General features: G+C 40.9%; 1 protein-coding gene across 1 annotated transcript in view; it reads right to left on the reverse strand.

Moving 5' to 3' along the window:
* The window catches only part of ADAM12 (ADAM metallopeptidase domain 12), a 308,768-nt gene that overhangs the window by 84,005 nt on the left and 202,257 nt on the right, over positions 1-22,506 (reverse strand). The window contains exons 6-10 of the mRNA XM_081329681.1: positions 11,444-11,627; positions 9,872-9,937; positions 9,040-9,111; positions 7,762-7,931; positions 7,414-7,498 (exon numbers count right to left, since the gene is read on the reverse strand). Of these exons, the coding sequence (XP_081185807.1) occupies positions 7,414-7,498; positions 7,762-7,931; positions 9,040-9,111; positions 9,872-9,937; positions 11,444-11,627 (577 nt within the window). The remainder of the gene's footprint in view (positions 1-7,413; positions 7,499-7,761; positions 7,932-9,039; positions 9,112-9,871; positions 9,938-11,443; positions 11,628-22,506) is intronic.

The raw sequence follows: 22,506 nt of genomic DNA on the forward strand, positions 1-22,506 counted from the left end.
ATTTTGTCCGCCAGATGATGACTAAACTCCTCGGCTCGTCCCTGCAAGGGATCCTCTCTCACCTCCTGATTAAGGAGGGAGCGAGTCACCCTAAACAGGGCGGCCGGGCGATTATCTGCGGACGCGATAAGGGCGGCAAAGTAGTTAGACTTCGCCGTCCTTATCGCCGCAAGATAAGACCTTATAAAGGTTCTTAACTGCAATCGGTCGGATTCGGATCGGCTGGATCTCCAACCGCTCTCTAGACCTCGTCTCCGCCGCTTCATCTCCCGGAGCTCCACAGAGAACCATGGGGCCCAACGGGATCTGCGTCGGGTCAGAGGTCGCATGGGTACAACGCAGTCGAGTGCCCTGGTGGCTGCCGTTTCCCAGGCCTCCACCAGGGCATCGACTGGGCTGTGGGTAAGGGTGATAGGTATAGGCCCAAGCGCCCTCTGGAACCGATCTGGGTCCATTAGGCGCCTGGGGCGGAACCACCTGGTCGGCTCCGCCGCCCAGCGGCGGGGGATGGCATGACGGAAAGCTAGCCTCAGGAGGTAATGGTCTGACCATGACAGAGGGGTGATGGACGGAGAACCCCCTCCCAGATCACCCAACCACTGTCCAGACAGAAACACCAGGTCAAGAGTGTGACCCCCCTCATGAGTCGGGCCCTCAATAACCTGGGTCAGGCCCATGGCTGTCATGGAAGCCATGAACTCCCGAGCTAACTCCGACGACCCTCCCAGTGATGGCAGATTGAAGTCACCCAGGACTACAAGCCTGGGGAACTCCACCGCCAACCCTGAGAGGGTGTCGAGCAGCTCGGGCAGGGCTGTTGCCACACAGCTGGGCGCCAGGTATGTAAGCAACAAGCCCAACTGAACCCGAGGACCACACCTCAAGAGGAGGGTCTCACTCCCGGCCATCTGGACAATGGTGGCCTCCCGGGGACACAATGTCTCCCGAATAACCACTGCCACCCCACCACCCCTGCCCTGAGCCCGTGGCTGGTGCAGCACCCGGAAACCCGGCGGGCATAACTCGGTGAGAGGCACCCCTCCCTCCGAGCCCAGCCAAGTTTCCGTGATGCACGCTAGATCCGCACATTCCTCCTCAATCCGATCACGGATGAGGGGAGCTTTATTAACTACGGATCTAGCGTTAAAATAGACCAGCCTGAGCTCAGGGGCCTGATCACCCTCATCCCCGGGTAAGAGGGTGCTAACCGGAGGGTCGGAGCGCGCCACCGCTCGAAGATAGCGGGGGCGCGATCCCAGATGTTGATATGACCCTCCTCGCAAACACCTGCTGCCATACCCTATCGCCGTGGGGATTCGATACTCCACCCCCACATTCCCAGCGCCAGCAGCCACCTCCCCCAACCCCGTCCCACCAGGACCTCTAACAGGACCAGACTGAGTGCCGGTTACAAGTTCCCTCCCCATCCCCCCCATCCTCCCCATCCCTGTGATAATTATCTATCACAGGTGGATGATTTACAACTACCAATAGATTAGCCCCTAAAGTTTATTGTAAATATTTGTATTGGTTGTCTGTTATATTCTGATGATTTAATTAAATTAATTGACTGTTTCTCACCTTGTTGGAATGTGCAATAATAATGATAATAAACTGTGATCTTATACTGCAAGAATTAATAAAATCCACTGTGGGATGGTGTGCACTTATGTTAGCTATTTTTTTTTACTTTGTATTAATCAAACATTCGGTATACCATAAACTGGGGCTAAAGCCATAGGGACCCCAGTCCATAAAAATATAAGATGTTCTCATTCTGTTAATTACAGAAGGTTTAGTCTACTTAGTAACCAATGATCATGGATTAGTCCTGCAATGCCTATTTGAAAAATATACAGTTGTTGCTAAAGAAACTCTTTGTGCAATTTGTGTCTTTATCAAATTAGTTCTTGTCTCTCTATCCAGATCTTTAAATAAAGCTTTAAATAAAACCAGAAGTTTCCACAATGCAGCATAACATCATCATGGTCTCCAGCACATTTGTAACCAATATGACAATATTCTCCTAGTGTTAGATGCAATCCAGAGGGACTATTTGTTAATGGGATTCTAGCATACCTGTTTTGCTCCCATTGTTCTCTTTGAAGTGAATAGACCAGGTAGACCTGATAGATTTTATATTTACATTTGGAAAATATAATTTTTCTGCTTTGCCTGCATTGATCTAGAAGTTTGACCTGTTACTTTACAATATTGAAGTAAATGGACAACGTGATATTTTCATGCATTTAGCCTGTAATTATATATCTTCGGAGCAATCTGTTCTCTCTCTCTCTCTCTCTCTCTCTCTCTCTCTCTCTCTCTCTCTCTCTCTCTCTCTCTCTCTCTCTCTCTCTCTCTCTCTCTCTCTCTCTCTCTCTCTCTCTCTCTCTCTCTCTCTCTCTCTCTCGTTATTTGAGACAGGATTATCCATAAACAAACATCATTCATACATTCATTCATTTGTTTCTTCATTCATTCATCAGAACTATAAAATATATGATAGATCAAAATGCCTGGAAAAGCAACAAAGTTTCATTTAAAAATAACCAGAAAATACCGTGAATGGTATTTATGTATGTTATTTACAAATGCAATAAGAAATAATGTAAAAGTAATTACAACAGATTAATGAAGAATACTAAGTCTACCTTTAATACATTATCCTCTCAATTTTTTTCTGGATGACTCAATCTGTTAAAATAGGTGCTTTTTCCAAAATCAATTTCTCTCAGAGAACATTTCAATATTAAAACATCAGCACTGAATAGTAAATATATTAGAGTAGTGTGGAGAGGGGGAAAAAAGACAAGATAAAGTTGCAATGATTCCAAGAAGGAAGTATGTGGGGAGGAAAACTAGCAATTCCCAAAATATGCATGCATTACCCTGTAATCAGCCTGAAGTGTTAATTAGACTCACATGAATGATGGGTATTTCAGAATACATTTAGGAATTGTAGCTTATTTTAGAATTGTATTATAGGCATTTCTGTAGCTGTTTCCAAAGGAAAAGTGCATTATCTACTTGTGAAGCATAACTTTTGGTTGTGAATATAAACTTGCCATCTGACAGATAATTATTTATTTAATTTGTATACCACCAGCCTCAACTGATTCCCTGTGGTTTACATCGTAGTCACCTACAATGAAATACAATTAAATATCACAAACAATATAATAATGAAAAATTAGGTCCACAAGCACTACAAAGACACCCTGCAAAGAAACCCTACACCACGGGTGTCAAACTTTCTGTGTCACGTGATGTGTCGTGACGTATCGTGACTTTTTTGCATTGCCTGAGCTGGGGTGGACGCGGCTTCTGCAGGATGCAACCAGCCCACGGGTCAGCAGTTTGACACCCCTGCCCTATACCACTGTGACATCCAGCTGAGGGAGCTAAAGACTGCAGCTGCTGACAGCACCCACTGTGGGTCCTCTGCTATTGCTATGAAGGTCCACCAGCTTTGAAGAAAGCCATCAAAACCTGGCAGAAAAACCATGCGTGGCACGACAGAATAACCTCTATAATTACTACAGCAATGGACTTTCAGTACCCCCATTTGTATTTCCAGACTGGCACTTCAGAATCATCTCTATGTCTACAAATGACCACAATGGAGCCCAATATTTCTGTTTGAGTGAGACATTTGTTAAGTGAATTTTGCCCATTTTATGACCTTTCTTCCCATAGTTGTTACGTGAGTCACTGTAGTTGTTAAGTTAGTAACATGGTTGTTAAGTGAATCTGGCTTTCCCATTGACTTAGCTGAAGGGTAGGCAACCTTGGCTCTTTTATGAGCCAGCCATGCTAGGAATTCTGGGAATTGAAGTCCACGAGTCATAAAAGAGCCAAGGTTGCCTAACCCTGACTTAGCTTATCAGAAGGTTAAAAAAGTGATCACATGACCATCATAAATCTGAACCAATTGCCAAGTGTCCAATTTTTAATCACTTTACCTTGAGGATGCTGCAACAGTCATAAGTGTGAAAAACGGTGCTGTTGCAACTTTAAGCAGTCACTAAACAAACAGTTGCACAACAGTGGACTATTGTACAACAGTGTTTCTCTTTCAACCCCAAAAGATTACTTACTATCTATCAATTAATCAACCAATCATTCTTGGGTATAATTACCAGGTTGTAGTTTTGGATCTACATTTTTCTACTTTCTAAAGATAAGGAAACTTTTCCTCTCTTCTGGTCATCTGGCAACCCACCAGACTGATTAATGAATTTCAGTGATAACAATATGGTAGCACCAGTTAGTTTCTTCACTATCTGAGGACAGTTTCTTCATTATTTTAAGATGCAGTTCATCTGATAACTGAAAATTAAACTCTAAGCAAATAGTTATTCTCTGATCATTTTTATTCATCCAGCTGTTCACAATTGTATGATGAAGCACATAGTTTACTGTTGGACAGAGTTGAAAAGGTGAATAGTTTTTCGTTTCTCTGTATTACCTATAAACATTTCACTGCCTTCTCTTTTTAGCTGACTGTATGAAACTGTATGACGCAGTGGCTCAGTGGGTTAGGACGCTGAGCTTGTCAATCAGAAGGTCAGCAGTTTGGCGGGTCGAATCCCAAGTGCCACGTAACAGAGTGAGCGCCTGTTACTCGTCCCAGCTTCTGCCAACCTAGCAGTTCGAAAGCATGTGAAAATGCAAGTAGAAAAATAGGGACCACTACGGTGGGAAGGTAACAGCGTTTCGTGCGCCTTTGGCGTCTAGTCATGCCAGCCACATGACCACGGAGACGTCCTCAGACAAGCGCTGGCTCTTCGGCTTTGAAACGGAGATGAGCACCGGTCCCTAGAGTCGGAAACGACTAGCATGCATGTGCGGGGGAACCTTTACCTTTACCTTTTATGAAAAGAAACCCCTTTCTTAATATGTTAATATCAACTCGTTCTATTTTTTCATAATTTGTTTCCCTGAATTTCCTGTAAGTGTCCTTTTTATTTTCAGATTTTCACTAAGCCTTTTGTATAGTTTGATTTCTTCTGCTGTCCTCCTTTTTTTCTCACTGGACTTGTTTGTAATTGTTTCTCCCCATCGATCTTAAGCTCCTTTCCCCATTAGCTTTACTAACAATTTAACTTACAGACTTTAAAATCCAGTTTAAAAAAATCTAAGCATGTGCTACATCCAGCTTTATTTTCCTTTAAAGTAAGGAACTGATTATATGATTACTTTTTAATGTCCTTACTACTTTCCCATCTTCAAGAAATCTTCCCCGGATATTTAAAATCAATTTAAGTGACTAACGATTGCTTCACTTGCATCAAACCCAAAATCTGATGCTTGATACTGCTGCTATGCCCTCTGAAATAGTGTAGTTATCTTTCTTCATTCAACATAACCAATTCTGACATGTGAAAGTAAACAGTTTGATTCATTATTTAACAATACTTTTTGAACTGAGATGGCCTTACGAAGTCCACTTGTTATTCTTCCTTGTAAAAAATATCAGTGTTAAAATATGCAAATACTAATTGCTGTGATTTCACTATTGTTTCTAAACATGTTACAATCTGATTGCAACTGTTTGCGCTTGTGAGTTGCAGATGTTTTGGAGGGAGAAATAGCTGGGTTAGTTTAAAATCTGGGAGCTAGGTTTTTGTTCCAAACACTTAAAGAGTTTGTTTATGGCATAAAAGAGAAATGGGAAAAGTGGGAGAACCTCCTCAGGAGACATTGGGATATGTATGACTTTGGGAAAACAAAGGACTTTAACCAAACAAGACAAGGAATTTACGCTGATGTGATGCTTTTTCTTTGGGTTTTGAAAAACATTTATTCTGGTTCCTTTTTTTTTGCATACTTTATTTGTGTCCTCACTTATTCTGGCGTAATTCATTTCTTAGCTGAGGATTTATGGGCATTTGTTGTTCAAAAAAAAGAGGAAATTACTGGTACCGGTGCTATTGTCTCTCTTCAGCTAGTAAGTAATTTGCATTGTTTTACAGTATATTTAAATAAGGGACGTGGTGGCTCAGTGGGTTAGGATGCTGAGCTTGTCGATCAGAAGGTCGGCAGTTTGGCGGGTCGAATCCCGAGTGCCGCGTAACAGAGTGAGCGCCTGTTACTCATCCCAGCTTCTGCCAACCTAGTAGTTCGAAAGCACGTAAAAATGCATGTAGAAAAATAGGGACCACTACGGTGGGAAGGTAACAGCGTTCTGTGTCCCTTTGGCGTCTAGTCATGCCGGCCACATGACCATGGAGATGTCCTTGGACAAACGCTGGCTCTTCGGCTTTGAAACGGAGATGAGCACCGGCCCCTAGAGTTGGAAACGACTAGCACGCATGTGCGGGGAAACTTTTACCTTTATATTTAAATAAATTTACTTTATGCTCACTGGGAAACATCACAAATGCTTAATTTAAATGACACACTGTTGGTAATCTTAAAAAGAAGGGATGAAGCCAGAGGTTGCCTTTACCCAGTTAGAAGGAAAGGTATCCCTTTTGGGCTGGGCAGGGCAAGTCTTCAAGAGAGTATTTTACATCAATAAAGACTTAAATAAAGCACTTCCTTGATGCCGCTTCATGATTTCCAAATCTTCTTCTATATTTAATACAGAATCCTCAGAAATAAGAGTCCACTGAAGAAGCAACTTCACATCAACAGTTAGAGGCTTAACTGAGCAATTTCAACATTGTCTGTTCCTGTGAAGATCTATTAAATTACACTTAGAGGAATCCTTCAGTCTTTCTTTAGTATTCTTTGTGGACTTGTACTTTAAACCATGCATTTTATGTTTAATTTATGCCTGAAAGCCAAAATATTGTGCAATTACGGTTATTTTTAATGGCAGTCAAAATCTTCAGGTAAAGAACAGCTGAGATCTTAAGGAAAATTCTTTGAAATTCATGTTTACACCTTATTTAATAGAACCAGTCTATCATTTTCATTCATACATATATATTGGAAAGGCTACCAAAACAATATTAAAATATATTCTACCCAAAATACAGTTAATATGAAAGGTTTTTCAAAGTTACAACAGCATATTGTACTTTGTCACTTGTCAATATAATAAAAGCTTATTACTTGGAATTAGAAAAAATAAGCAATTATCTAAAAAAACTTTAATTTTCCCCCTCTGGACAGCAGCAAATTCAGCATATCTCATAAATATTTTGGAAAGATTTACGTATTAAATACAGATAGCACATTTTCAGTTTATGTGGCTGTTTTGGTTTTGGTAGGCCATTTTAGGAGAAAGTAAAACTAAAACGCCAAAATGGAAGCATCCATTCAATCATTTGTAAATTTAAATAGTTGCAATATATATATATATATATAGAGAGAGAAAAAACAGAACTGGAGCCTGTTATTTTGTTCCTGCTTATTTCATTCCAGCTATAATATAGGATCAGTCTTGGTACCTATAGTACTTACCATAACAATTCCTCCAGATTGCTCTCTAGTGCACATGCTCATTATAGGTGCCATGCCAATGGTGGTACCTTGGAAATAGATTCCACTAATGGAAGACAAGAAACTATGTTAAAATAATGAATATAGGGAATACAGTTACATAGGGACATAATTTTGGATCTTACTAACATACCCATGATATGGATGTAGCGTTTTCTAGAGGAATGACAATAGTACCATATAGTATTGGATTCTATTAATATGTAGCCTAGGTATTGCCCTTCTATCCACCAACTTTCTTTTTGTCACGTCCTAGCAACATAATGCATCTAAAATTCTAAGTTCCAGTTTTGGTGTTTGCAGGCTTACCTGACTAGTTGTGCATTATCATGTGGTTTGCGAGGTAGTAGTTTCATCTTTCGCCAATCCAGAAACTCATGAAGAGTGGTGAAGGGATCTTGAGTCACTGTACATTTATCCACATCATTCCAGACTTCTAATCCAACCAAAGCTATTCTAATATTTAATGGCCTGTAGAACTAATGGGGAAAACAGATAAAAATTCTGGATTATATTTTCACAACTTCTAAAGTTCATAAAAGAGACAAATTATAGATACTATAAATAGTAGACATGTTATATAATTCTTTGGACAACTTCCTTCTCAGTTTCTCCTCTCAGTCAGTAAAGATGACTGATGGCATACAAAAATGTACTATTTGATTAAGAGCTCTGTATCTAACACTCCCGTGTATGTGTCTAATTACATAGATGATGGTTAGATCATAAGGGACAACAATCAATTCACAGCATTTTAAAATAGTACATATACAAGGGAAATTATGTCAAGTATGTCATAAATTATTACTGATATTACCTCTGAGTTGGATGAAGTATGCTTCAAAATGACAGTTGCAGGGAAAGAGTGGTAGAAGTCGTAGAAGAATCTACATCTCCTTCTTGGAGTACTCAGAGGCATCTTGTTGGGTAGTGTGGAGGGAAGGGAATGTTGGATTAAGATAGGCCATGATCTGGTCCTGCAAGGCTTCTCATGCTTTTGTATTCTTATAAAATACAGATTGTTTATATATATAACGTGTATTAATATAATCTGACTGCAACTGGACTTTCTTGTTTTTCTATGAAGATGTTTTCTTTGATGATGCTTTGACTGGATGGTGGGGAATGGAAGGATTGCTATTACTTGCAGACAGATGGTCATTTGCATTCTTTTAGAAAGTCACTGAGGCCACTTGAAGGTTGATCTGTGTCCTCAGAGTCACCTGAATAGTGTAAATGGGTGTGGCACCTTCTTCTTTCTGCTGAAAGGACTGTGTTGTGGAGCTGTGCTTTCTGCAGGATGTTTTCTGCCCTGTGTCCCTTCACTGTTGAATATAGGTAAAGGCTGTGGGGGATGAGACTGTGTTGTCTGAATATAGCATGGCCATGAAGTAGATTATATAGTATAGGTTAGTTTGGATGAGAATTGAAACGTCTTCAAGAAAAATAAGAAAGTCCAGTTGCTCTTGAAAAAACACCTTTGGAACGACCTGATTGTAAGATTAGACTTGACTGGTTAGTCAAGCAGACTGCCCTGTAGCAAAGGAAATTGTTATAGTATCAATGAACATAGTTCATAGTTCATACCTTATCAACATAGTTTGCAATTTCTATTAGCCTCAGTTTCACTTTTTCCACATCCTTGCCTTGTCTCTGAAACTAGAAATGATTTTTGATCATTTAAATTATCAGCAATTATATTTACTACTCTAGAAATCTAACTTGCCTTCTTCGGAAAAACAGTAACACCAATGTCTAGATTTTACATTGAAAAAAGGCCAGAGGCAACTTTCTACTGCTTATAGTATAATTCTTATATAATTGAAAGAAGCACAGATTGCATGAAAGAATATAGTTTTTCGCATTTAAAGAAAATGTTGCTTTCAATTTTGTTTCTCACACAATTGTTTCATTGGGACACTTCATGCTGTACAAAAGGAAAGTTTTCATTTAGTTGTTTACCATGGATGGATAGAGAGAAAATATTATTATTTAACTAATCAGTAATTTTAAAATTTGGAAAAATGCAAATGGCAATATAGTACAAATTTTAAAAAATGTTTTTGATTGCACTTCACAGCTTTCACTAATTTTTACAAAGTGTAAAAATGCATCCATCTATTATGAATTTCTTTAGCAAAACTTCAGTAATTTATGCAACCTTGAATATAACTTGTAGTTGGTAAACTACATTTAAAGAAACCAATATTATAAAGATTTTCTTATTTCCACAAGACATTTCCATTCCCTCTGATTCAAACTTAGGCAATGTAGCAAAGATTTAAATGTCCAAATGGGACTGATAGTTAGTTTTATCATTGTGTGGAAAATTCAGAATAGGTTACTATTATTCCATTAATTTATAAACAAGTGTATGTCTTTATACCCACAATCTTTCTTAACTTTAGGTTTTGCTCACCTCACGATTATCAGCCACAATTACGAGCTCCACATACTTGGTGGACTTCAGAGTTTCTCTTTTGTGCTATCAAAACAAGCATGAAATAAGAGCTGTTATATTTTAAGGAGATCTATATTTCTACGTATATCTTTCTACCCCACTGCTATAATACTAAGCAACTTAAATATTATGAATAATCTACAAATAAAAAAAATGACCAATCATTTTATCCAGGTACTAGGAAAATCAAAATTACCTTATTCTGGATATATTACTCATTGTAATTCAGCATTGTACAACATATAATATTTTTCAAAATTAACATGTCACCTATATGTCATTCTATAATATAAAAGCTGAAATAAAAACTATATCAACCATATCATATGCTAAACATGGAACATCTCCATGAATTCTAACAATTCACTCTTATACCTCAATTTATATGCAAATAGCACCTGATTTACAAAGCAGTGTAGTTGCTTATTCACTTGTTGTATTCAGACATATTTTCATGAATAAAAGCGATATGTTTATAGGTACAGGCCTTAAACAACCCCCAAAATGGGAAATTTATATTCATATAAATTCACATAAAATTATTTCAAAATATATGTACATACTTACAATGGGTCAGTATTATATATTCTGATTATATAGTTAGGCATGACCCATTTTCCAGCAATTACAAAAAGCAAACTTTCAACAGTATGTATTATGTATCACTTAAAGCTTTTATTGTATCAAATTAAATAGTTTTTAGTGTGGTGAATGTTAAAAATGTATTCCTATTGCAATTCCTACAAATAACTACAGCAGTCCGATTTTGCCTTCTTGTTTTAAAGCTATGATTTCCAAATCATCTCAATCTGACATACTAAACTTTAGCAAGTATTTAAGAAGATAAAGTGTGCTTTGCTAAAAGACACCAGTCCCTTCATCATTATTAATCGCTTACAAAAAGAACTTATTCTCAAGGGCACCACTCCAAAATATACAGCAGGTAAACTTTTATTTTTGTAAGTTATGGATCTGATCCTCTTATTATGATGATGGTAAATTCTTTTTTTTTAACAACTACATATTCAATTTTATTTTCCCATTTCTTACACAAACAAGTCAACAAATATATCGCCATACATAAATACATACATGTAAGTTTGGGTGCTGCTTGTCCATTTCCCCATTTCACTTTATTACCTGGCAGAGGAGATACCCTGATCATGATGGTAAATTCTCTGAGTGTGGGTAATCTAAATGTGGAGACCTTGGTGCCCTCTGAGTTTGGTTGTTTGCAGACATTTCGTTACCAAACTAATATCTGCCCTGGTGAGTGTGGGATTTGCTCCCTCTTTATATACAATATTTTGCCCTGAATTGTTGGGGTGTGTGTGTGTGTGTGTGGTGGGGGTGTTTTTCTCCTTGGGAGTTCAATAAATGAACAGACAAACAAACACATACACTTTTATCAGCTGGCACCTCAATTTTCAGTCATAACACCACATTTGTTTAGATATATACTATAAAAACACAAGAAAACTAAATTAAATCAACTAAAACATAAGAAAATTAAATTAAATTGTCACTTACTCTGCTAGTAAATGTCTGAATAAGCTGTGCAGTATCCCCCAGTGTGATACCAGTAACATTGAGATGATGGCCACATGTACCCAGGATTAGGTTTGGGTGTTTTAGTCTATAGATTATATGTTCATTCATAGCACCTTCCAGTGGCTCCAAAATGTAGGTTCTGTCTTCAAAAAAAATAATACCCCTGTGATATTAAAAAAAAACAAATGAAAAAATATTTAATGTATTTACTTTATATTTATTTGCAGCCTGAAAATATACCAAGAAAATTCTGTAAATTTGTAATGTTGGTATACAGTTCATCACCATTATTTCTTGGTATTTAAACACTAGAGACTAGCACCAAACTATATTTATGCTTTATAGTAGTGTAGTATCATCACTCCAGATTTTCAGTCATCTAAATGTAAATAATATTTTCTTTAGTCTTCATCTTGTGACCACTCAGCCCAAGAATATTGCAAAACAAGAATTGTTGGATGCAGAAACAGGAATTTGGGTCAGTTTTCTAAATCAAAGTAATTTAGGGTAAGAGGAAGATAATAATAATAATAATAATAATAATAATAATAATAATAATAATAATAATAATAATAATAATAATAATAATAGTAATAATAATAATAATAATAATAATAATAATAATAATAATAATAATAATAATAATAATAAGAAGAAGAAGAAGAAGAAGAAGAAGAAGAAGAAGAAGAAGAAGAAGAAGAAGAAGAAGAAGAAGAAGAAGAAGAAGAAGAAGTTGGAAGGGACCTTGGAGGTCATCTAGTCCAACCCCCTGCTTAGGCAGGAAACCCTATACCATTTCAGGCAAATGGCTGTCCAGTCTCTTCTTAAAAACCTCCAGTGTTGGAGCATTCACCACCTCTGGAGGCAGGTTGTTCCACTGGTTAATTGTTCTAATTGTCAGGAAGTTTCTCCTTAGTTCTAGGTTGCTTCTCTCCTTGACTAGTTTCCATCCATTGCTTCTTGTCCTGCCTTCAGGCACTTTGGAGATTAGCTTGACTCCCTCTTCTTTGTGGCAGCCCCTGAGATATTGGAACACTGCTATCATGTCACCCCTCACCCTTCTCTTCGTTAAACTACATATACCCAATTCCAGCAACCGTTCCTTATATGTTTTAGCCTCCAGTTCCCCCAATCATCTTTGTTTGATAGACAAGAAAGATGTGCAGAATTTATCACCAGTGCTACAGCTGTTTGCAAATGTTCTAAGTCAGTGATCTCCAACCTTTCTGGCTTTTCAGACCAGTGGGGGGAAGAAGGGATGGTTCTGCATGAGCGGTGGGCAAGCACAAGCACGTGTGAGTGGTGAATGAGCACATGTGAGCATACTGCTTCATTTGCACAAGCAGCAGGCACACTGGCCCACAGCTCGCACAAATGGAGCTGCATGTACACGTGCTCACCCAACCTTTTCAGCAGCCTGGTTCCGAATGGGTCCTGGCCTGGTATGGGCTGCAGCCCAGGGGTGGGGGACCCCTGTTCTAAGATGTGCCTGCCTTAATATTCAATCTGTGTTTATTGTGATAATAACAAAACTGGTTTTAAGATGGTTGTTTTTAATAGCTAGAAACTGCTTCTAAGAATGCTTCTATGTTCTAAAAGCTTCTATGTATTTCTACCGCATGCTTTTTTGTTTGTTTGTTTGTTTGTTTGTTGTTGTTGTTTGTATTTTTGGTAATATACTTACAGTGCCTTGGAAACTAACATATATAAATCAAAGTACACTTTTTTAGCCATAATGCCAAACTCTACTGGTAACACATTATTAGGATTAGACCTATGTTTTTCAAACTTGGCACTTTAAGATGTATGGACTTCAAATACACACATTGTAAAATTGTCATGTTGAAAGACAGCGGGTTAGATTGCAAGAATGTACCATGGCAGCCATGAAATTAAAGCAGAAAGGAAAGTAGTCCTAAGAAGTGCTAGAAAGCTCTTGTCCACATGCCCTTAAATCAGGGGTGTCAAACTGCCGGCCCGCATGCTGGATGCGTCATGCTGAAACCGCACCCACCCCATTGCCAGCAATGGAAAAGTCGCGATACATCGAGACATGTCACATGACAATTTCAGTTTGACACCCCTGCCTTAAATTCACCCTGTTTCAGCATATTGGAAATATTGTGTCCACCTGCTAACTGAGTCATAGTTGTATCAGATGGTTGCAATCTGAACTTATTACCTTCGGAGAAATCAAATAACGGAATGCTATGGTAGACTATGATAGTATAAAAGAAAGCAAGGGAGATACAATTCAGGTCCTGCATTTGTTGTGATTGTATTATATAAAAAATGATTAGAAAGGGTGAAATTTACAAATTTGAAATTGAAAATAAGAAGCCTTGAACCACTTGCTTTCCTAGGTTTTTTTCTCACCAACACTTTTATAACACTGATTTCTTCTCCAAAATTATTTTTGGATACTTTATTCAGTTTTGTATGCACTCACTTTCACTTTGTGGCCTTCTATGTATTTTTGGAATAGAGTACTGTGTTCTCTAAAGCAGGAGTCCCTCCTCTCTCCATGGATCCAGTCCTTGGCACTCAAAAAGTGGGGGCCACTGCTCTAAAGCACCACTGCCCAAATTAACCTAACTGTATAATCTATTTAAAAGGGACGCGGTGGCTCAGTGGGTTAGGACGCTGAGCTTGTCGATCAGAAGGTCGGCAGTTTGGCAGGTAGAATCCCGAGTGCCACGTAACAGAGTGAGCGCCTGTTACTCGTCCCAGCTTCTGCCAACCTAAAAATGTATTATATAGGTAAACAGTTAAGTTAAATAAGTTAGGTGTGATTAAACTGTATACGTGAGGAAAAGCAAATCTGACAGAAGAACACGCGGGAACTTTGACAGCTGTCAAAGTTCCCCCCGCACAGCGCAGGTGCAACCACTGACAGCTCGCGGCTGTCAAAACACCGGACCATGCGGAAGCCTGAGCTGTCAAGAGAAGACGACGCGGATTGGTCCGGATTGACGCGGCGCCAAAATGAACGCTCCTGATTGGCCCTCGCTGACAGCTGCTGGCTATAAAAGCCGGACAAGTTATTCTATGTTTGCCTTGCTCTAAATAAACCTTTTAGTAACTAGCCTGTCGTCCCGAGTGGTCCTTCGGCTACTTCACTGGCGACGAAGGTGGGATCGCTCCGGAGCTGAAGTCACAGCCAAGGAAGAGAGTTCCTGAGCTGAAGTCACGGCCGAGGAAGAGAGTTCCCGGCAAGAGCTGTCACTGGAAGTTTTAACTTCCATAGGAGCGACCCAGGACCGGACGACATGGCAAACTTCGGGCGTGTGAGGGAATTCGATACCCGCCATCCCGAGAGATGGCAATCACACCTAGGCCAGGTCGAGGGATTCCTCCTCGTCAGTAAAATCACTGACGACAGAGCAAAGGCCGCCGCTCTACTATACATCAGCGGACCTCCAGTGTATGATGCTGCCGTGGGCCTGTTCAGCCCGGTGCCCATCACGGAGGTCTCCTACACGGACCTGGTGGACCAGCTGAACAAGTACTATATGCCGGCTCGCTCGGAACTGTACTGGCGGGTCCAATTCGCCCAGAAAAAACAGCGGCCAGATGAGCCTGCCAACGAGTTCATCGCTGGGGTCAGACACGCCGCGCGGAACTGCTGTTTCCCCGACCTGGAGGACCGCATCAGAGACCAGGTGGTGATCGGGTTGAGGGACGAGAGGCTGCAGAAGAAGCTGACATCCAAACCCGACATGAGCCTGGCAGAGTTGACCAGAGAAATCATGGCCTACGAGCACAACCACAAGAAGAAGCCGACTACCACGACCCCAGAGAGCCCAGCGACCGTCTTCCAAGAAAGCGCCACCCTCAGCGACAGCGAAGAGTCGGTGGATTTCCACCGACGGAGAAGCCCTGCAGCGCAGAATGGAACGCAGGCAACCAAGGAGAGGCGACACTTCGGACTGCCGAAGGTCCAGGAACCCCCCTCCGCCACCGCCGCGTTACGAGCAATGGGCCGCCTGCGCCAGCTGCGGGGGCAACCATGCCCGAGGAAGCTGCCGGTTTAGAAACGCAAAGTGCCACAATTGCGGGAAGACCGGCCACATCAAACCGGTGTGCCGCAGCAAGGGCCGTGACAACATCAATGATTTGGAGGCAAACTCCCCAGGTAGGCCAGCTACCCAGGCCAGCAGAGGGAAACCGCCAGGGGCCCTGGTAGAAACAATTGACAGGGTAAACAGCCTAAGCTCAAAGGTTAAGATCAGGGTAAGAATTCAGGGGGTGCCCTGCCTCATGGAAGTGGATTCAGGGTCAGCCGTCTCCCTAATTTCATTTAAAACTTATCAGGAGATCTGTCAACAAGGCAAGGGAAAAGTTCCCCTGAGGCAAACCCAGGTCCACCTAGAAGACTTCCAGAAAACCCCTATTCCTCTGGAAGGGAGGGCTAAGGTGGAAGTGGAGTACAGATCTTTCAAGGGTCCCCTAGAAGTACTGGTAACGCCGGGAAATCGCACCAACCTGATAGGGTTGAACTGGTTCGGACCGTTAGGGATCGCCATAACGGGGTAAATACTGTACAATCACCCAGTCTCGAAGCCGTTTGCAATAAGTATGCAGACGTCTTCGATGGCACTTTAGGAAAATACACGGGTCCCCCCATCTCTTTACAATTAAACCCAGCCATCCAACCCATTAAGATAAGAGCTAGGAGAGTGCCCTTTGCCCTTAAAGAAAAAATTGAAAGGGAACTAGAGCGCCTCGTTGGGCTCGGGGTGCTTGAACCGACAGAGGGGGGAAGCTGGGAGACCCCAATAGTCACCCCGGTTAAGCCTAATGGGGAAATAAGATTATGCGCGGACTATAAGGCGACCCTCAACGTAGCTCTCAGCCCCCATGCTTACCCGGTGCCAGCGGTAAGGGACGTTTTTGCTTCCATCCGCTCCGGCGCCATTTTCGCCAAACTTGATCTCACGCAGGCGTATTTGCAACTGCCTGTCACTAATGACACCGCGGAAGCCCAGACAATTGTCACCCACCGCGGTGCCTTTAAAGTAAAAAGGCTACAATTCGGCATATCAGCAGCCCCGGGTATCTTCCAGGGTATCATGGAGAAAACCCTGAAAGGAATACCCGGGGTCTGTCCCTACTTCGACGATGTTCTCATCGCCGGAGAGAATGAAGAAAATTTAGCTGACAGACTGTCAGCTGTGCTGAGCCGGCTCAGAGAAGCCGGCCTCAAACTTAAGCGGGAAAAGTGCTCCATTGGAGTCACCTCCACAGAGTTCCTAGGGTACAAAATAGACGGACAGGGCATCCACCCTACCACAGACAAACTAAGGGCTATTCAAACAGCACCTAGCCCAAAGAATAAACAAGAACTCCAAGCCTTTTTAGGATTATTAAATTTTTATCATGCCTTCATTCCCCACAAAGCCACTATCGCAGAGCCTCTGCATAGACTCCTGGATAAGAGAACTGCCTGGTCCTGGACCAAAATTCATGAAAATAGCTTCCAATCACTAAAAAAGCTTATTTGCAATAGTTCAACAATCACTCTTTTCAGAGAAGATACACCAATATGCATCGCTTGCGCCGCATCTCCCTATGGAATTGGGGCAGTATTAAGTCATTTATACAAGGATGGTACCCAAAGACCCATAGCCTTTTATTCACGCACTCTGTCAAAAGCAGAAAGGAATTACGCACAAATAGACAGGGAAGCCCTAGCAATAGTTGCAGGGGTCAAAAAATTTCACGACTATCTTTATGGGAGACCCTTCACTATATATACAGACCACAAACCCCTATTAGGGATATTCACTTGGAATAAAATAACACCTCAGATTCTCTCACCAAGAATATTACGGTGGTCCACATTCTTAGCTGCCTATTCTTATCAGTTAATCCATAAACCAGGGAAGGAATTAGGACATGCAGACTGCCTCAGCAGACTGCCACTCCCTAGCAATGACCCAGACCCAGCCCCAGCAGGGATGATCTTAGCAATTTCGCAACTTCCAGACTGTCCCCTCTCTGCTAAGATTATAGCAAGCAACTCGGCTAGGGACAAAATACTCAGCAGAATTCTCAGGTGGGCCACAACAGGGTGGCCAGCAAAAAACCCACACCCCCAATTCCAACCATACTTCAACAGGAAAAATGAAATATCTTCACATAGGGGATGCCTGCTATGGGGAAATCGTGTCATAATACCAAATAAGAACACAAATCAAACGTTAGACATCTTACACGAAGGACACCCCGGCATTGTCAAAATGAAAGCAATGGCCAGAAGTTATGTTTGGTGGCCGGGCATAGATAAGGAAATAGAAAAATATGTAGGAGGGTGCTATACCTGTCAAGCAACCCGGAACGAACCACCCCAGGCACCAATCCACAAATGGGAAACAACAAGAAACCCCTGGTCACGCATACATTTAGACTTTGCAGGACCTATCCAGGGACAGAGTTTCCTAATTGTAGTGGACAGTTATTCTAAATGGTTAGAAGTCACTCCCCTTAAGAAAACAACGTCAGGAGCCACTATACAAGCCCTAAGGAAAATATTCGCCACACACGGCCTCCCAGACACCATAGTTTCAGACAATGGCCCTCAATTCACCTCTCGTGAATTTCAGATATTCGCTATGAAGAATTGTATTAGGCTGGTCACGTCTGCGCCCTTCCACCCATCGAGTAACGGGATGGCTGAAATTATGGTACGCTCCACAAAAGAAGCTTTAAAAAAATTCGTCAAGGGGAACTGGCAAAGGCGACTCAGCCAATTCCTAATGTCACAACACGCAACTCCATGCACAACAACTGGCAAATCGCCAGCTGAACTAAGATGGGGAAGGAGGCTGATAACACGGCTTGACAGACTGCATCCTGACACATATCCGGAAGAAAACGAACAAACCCCCCCCCATCCGCACATTCAAACCAGGGCAAATGATATGGGCACGATCTTACTCTGATAAAAACAAATGGGTTCAAGGGACAGTGCTACAACAAACAGGACCCATTTCTTACTTAATTTCCACACAAACTCAGGGCAACATACGCCGACATATAGACCAACTCAGACCCAGACAACCGCCATACACCCCAGACCCCCAAACATCGGAACTGAACCTGCAACCCCCTCCAGAAATACTACCAAACCAAGAGGAAGAGGAACAAAGAGACGCACCGCCGGCAGACCCGGACATCGCCCCACTTCCACGTCGTTCCACCAGGAACCGAAGGGCCCCCACCTACCTAAAGGACTACCAGTGGGCAGGTTCCAACAACAGAGAGGGAGAGAACGCTCCAGGGGAGGGGTAAGGGGTGTATTATATAGGTAAACAGTTAAGTTAAATAAGTTAGGTGTGATTAAACTGTATATGTGAGGAAAAGCAAATCTGACAGAAGAACACGCGGGAACTTTGACAGCTGTCAAAGTTCCCCCCGCACAGCGCAGGCGCAACCACTGACAGCTCGCGGCTGTCAAAACACCGGACCATGCGGAAGCCTGAGCTGTCAAGAGAAGACGACGCGGATTGGTCCGGATTGACGCGGCGCCAAAATGAACGCTCCTGATTGGCCCTCGCTGACAGCTGCCGGCTATAAAAGCCGGACAAGTTATTCTATGTTTGCCTTGCTCTAAATAAACCTTTTAGTAACTAGCCTGTCGTCCCGAGTGGTCCTTCGGCTACTTCAAAAAATGCAAGTAGAAAAATAGGGACCACTACGGTGGGAAGGTAACAGCGTTCTGTGCGCCTTTGGCGTCTAGTCATGCCGGCCACATGACCACGGAGACATCCTTGGACAAGCGCTGGCTCTTCGGCTTTGAAACGGAGTTGAGCACCGGCCCCTCGAGTCGGAAACGACTAGCACGCATGTGAGGTGGAACCTTTACCTTTACCTATAATCTATTTCATGGCCATGCTAGATTTCAGAACAATCCTGTATTGGTAAAGCCGCTTAACAACATATATTTTAGCTTTCTTGCATTCTTTAACCAATCTATTTACTCTTAAAATTAATATCACCAATACTAAACTATCATCTAAGGATGGCCCATTATTCCAATAAATCATGCTTTACTATACATGGATAACATTTATTGTGTGTTATTGAAAATGAAACCATTAATAAAATATTTCAATATGTTTAGTACAATGGAAGAATCATTACATTTTAGATACATATTTTAGAGTTATAATAAATATAATATTAGATAACCCAATGTTATGCAATATGCACAGGGTTAGAAGACTCCAAAGTATGATTAATAAATCGGATTTTATTGGATTTGATTTAATTTCTTCCTATTTGCAAACATGCAAAAAACTAAATGGGAAGAATTATCTATGCATGAACCCCAGAAAAATTAAAACTTGAAGTACAAGTTTTAAAAATAAAAGCAAGAAGACTTACTTTTTTTACTTAGTTCATTTAGAGTGTACATGCAATGGAATGTTCTCTTAATAAACGAACACAAGACCTCATTAACTGTTCATTTTAAATTTGTATTAGATAAGGGTGAGACAGTGGGCAAGTTCATGCATTCTTTGACCTATTTTCAGTGTTTGAAAACTTTTTACTACCTTTTCTGCAGCTGTTCCTTGAAGAAGGAAAAAAACAGTGTCAGCAAAGAGAAAATTACAGGAATCAGAACATCTCAAGGGCCATGGCCTCACCTGGGAAAAACCATCTTCATGATCATGTTAACTCTTGCTAGGTGAAATAATGTGCTTTGCCTTGCTTGGTGTCCCAGGTTATTATTTTTCCTCTCCTTATTAAATGCATGGATTGCCCTGAAATTAAGGTTGTGAACTTTCTACTAATGGATCAATCTGTGGAGATTTATATGAGATCTACCAAATTCTATTAAGTTGCAATTACCATTGGAACAAACAATTTTGAAGTAGATTTCAGTTTAGCCTGGCCACTTATGTCTTGTATAGATCACTAGCATTTAATGTTTTCCCCTTATATTAATTTTTCGTCTTGTTTTGTGGACTTACACTATAATATTAGAGGCAGTCGAATGTAGTGGTTAAGGCATCAGTCTAGAAACTCAGGACACTGTGAGTGTTCTAGTCCCACTTTAGGCACAAAGCCATCTGGGTGACCAGTCACTTTCTCTCCACCCTAAGAAGAAGGCAATGGCAAACCACTTCTGGCCTTGCCAAGAAAACTGTAGGGATTTGTCCAGGCAGTCTTTGAGAATCAGACACAATTGAACAGAAGAAAAGCATCTTATACAGGTAGTCCTTGACTTATGATCATAACTGAGCCCAAATTTTCCATTGCTAAGCAAGATAGTTACTAAATGAGTTTTGCCCCATCTTACAAACTTTTCTTGCCTCAGTTGTTACGTGAATCACCACAGCTGTTAAGTTAGCTTCGCCATTGACTCTGCTTGTCAGAAGGTCACAAAAGGTTACCACGTGACCCTGGAATACTACAACTGTCATAAATATACGCTAGTTGCCAAGCATACAAATTTTGATCATGCAATCAAGGGATGCTGAAATGGTCATAAATGTGAAAAATGGTCATAAGTCACTTTTTTAGTGCTGTTGCAACTTTGAACAGCCACTAAAAATGATTGTAAGTCAAGGACTACCAGTAAAATTGTTTTTATTTTAATTTTTGACCATGAATGAATGAATGAATGGAATATCAAAAAGAAAACGAGTCTACATGCAGTTCTGGATCTCTCCACACCTTTACTAAGTTCCTGTCTCCTGCCATGCAGTCCAAACAAATTATTTAAGAGTTAGTGGTACAGTTAATTTACAAATGCTTGCATTGAGTTATACAGTACTTGCATTATAATGTACTTATAATGGCAAACCTTGGATCAATTATGAGTTCTCAATCTAATCGTTATTCTTGGAAGAACCCTGAGATACCAGTGAGAGTGTCCATACATGTATGCTACATTAACCATGAGAAAGGTAGAATAAAATGTACATAAATAATAAGCTTGAGAATCATCTTCTGTCCTCCTAATCTAGTACACTGACTGATAGCAGTATTCCAATATTTGAGGGGCTACCACAAAGAAGAATGGAATCAGTTCAGGTACCAAAAAGAAAATCATGTGCTACTTTGATAAATTATTACAGTCCAACCTAATAGGTGTTTGTTTAGACTGGCAAACTATATTCTACCTATATCCTTCCCATGTACTATTTTGCTTACCAATTCAGACTCATAGATATAAAATATTTACAGTTGCTAAACATTTTGCAGTGATCTGTAAGAGTAACGAAAAATGTATTGCTCTGTCCTGATTGGTAAAAGAAAACTTCCCTCATTCTGTTTATAATGCCTACAAGATAATGTTGTTCTGAATTTTAGATAGGGGTTATTTTATGCTATTTTATACCATCTTATGAATGTGTGTGTGTTTGTGTGTGTGTGTGTGTGTGTGTGTGTGTGTGACTTGGTCATCAGTTAGAAAAAAAAGTTACTATTGTACATCATAGGTGTAACTCCATTGTTGATGGAGATACTTGCTACTGTTGCTAAATTTAATTATTATTTTTATAAGGCTTCAATAAGGCTTCTGTCTTTTCAAAAAGCACTGCAAAGAAGAAACAACCTAGGTCAGGGGTAGGCAACCTCGGCTCTTTTATGACTCATGGACTTCAACTCCCAGAATTCCTGAGCCAGCTTGGCTGGCTCAGGAATTCTGGGAGTTGAAGTCCATGAGTCATAAAAGAGCCGAGGTTGCCTACCCCTGACCTAGGTGGTTCAGTATCCTACAAAACAAGCCAGAATATTAAAAACTCAGCAGAAATTTCCATTTGGGATAGTGTGAAAAAAAGTTGAGCCAAAGAAAAAAAATCTATTTTGAAGAATAACGTAGATTCTAAAATAGTTTGATAACCGTTGAGTTTCTCACAGCACTGTGGGGTTAACATCATGCCAAAATTCTGTCTCAATAGTATTTCCTGGATGAGGAGAACCATGGAGCACCATTTACAAGTAAAGTATGATGCTTTCAGGCCCTATTCCTGAGCTTGTAACAGACCCCCTTATCCTTTCCTGGAACCAGAAGACTCTGACCTTTACTA

Source organism: Vipera berus (genome assembly GCF_964194415.1).
Source record: "Vipera berus genome assembly, chromosome: 5".
Taxonomy (NCBI): Eukaryota; Metazoa; Chordata; class Lepidosauria; order Squamata; family Viperidae; genus Vipera; species Vipera berus.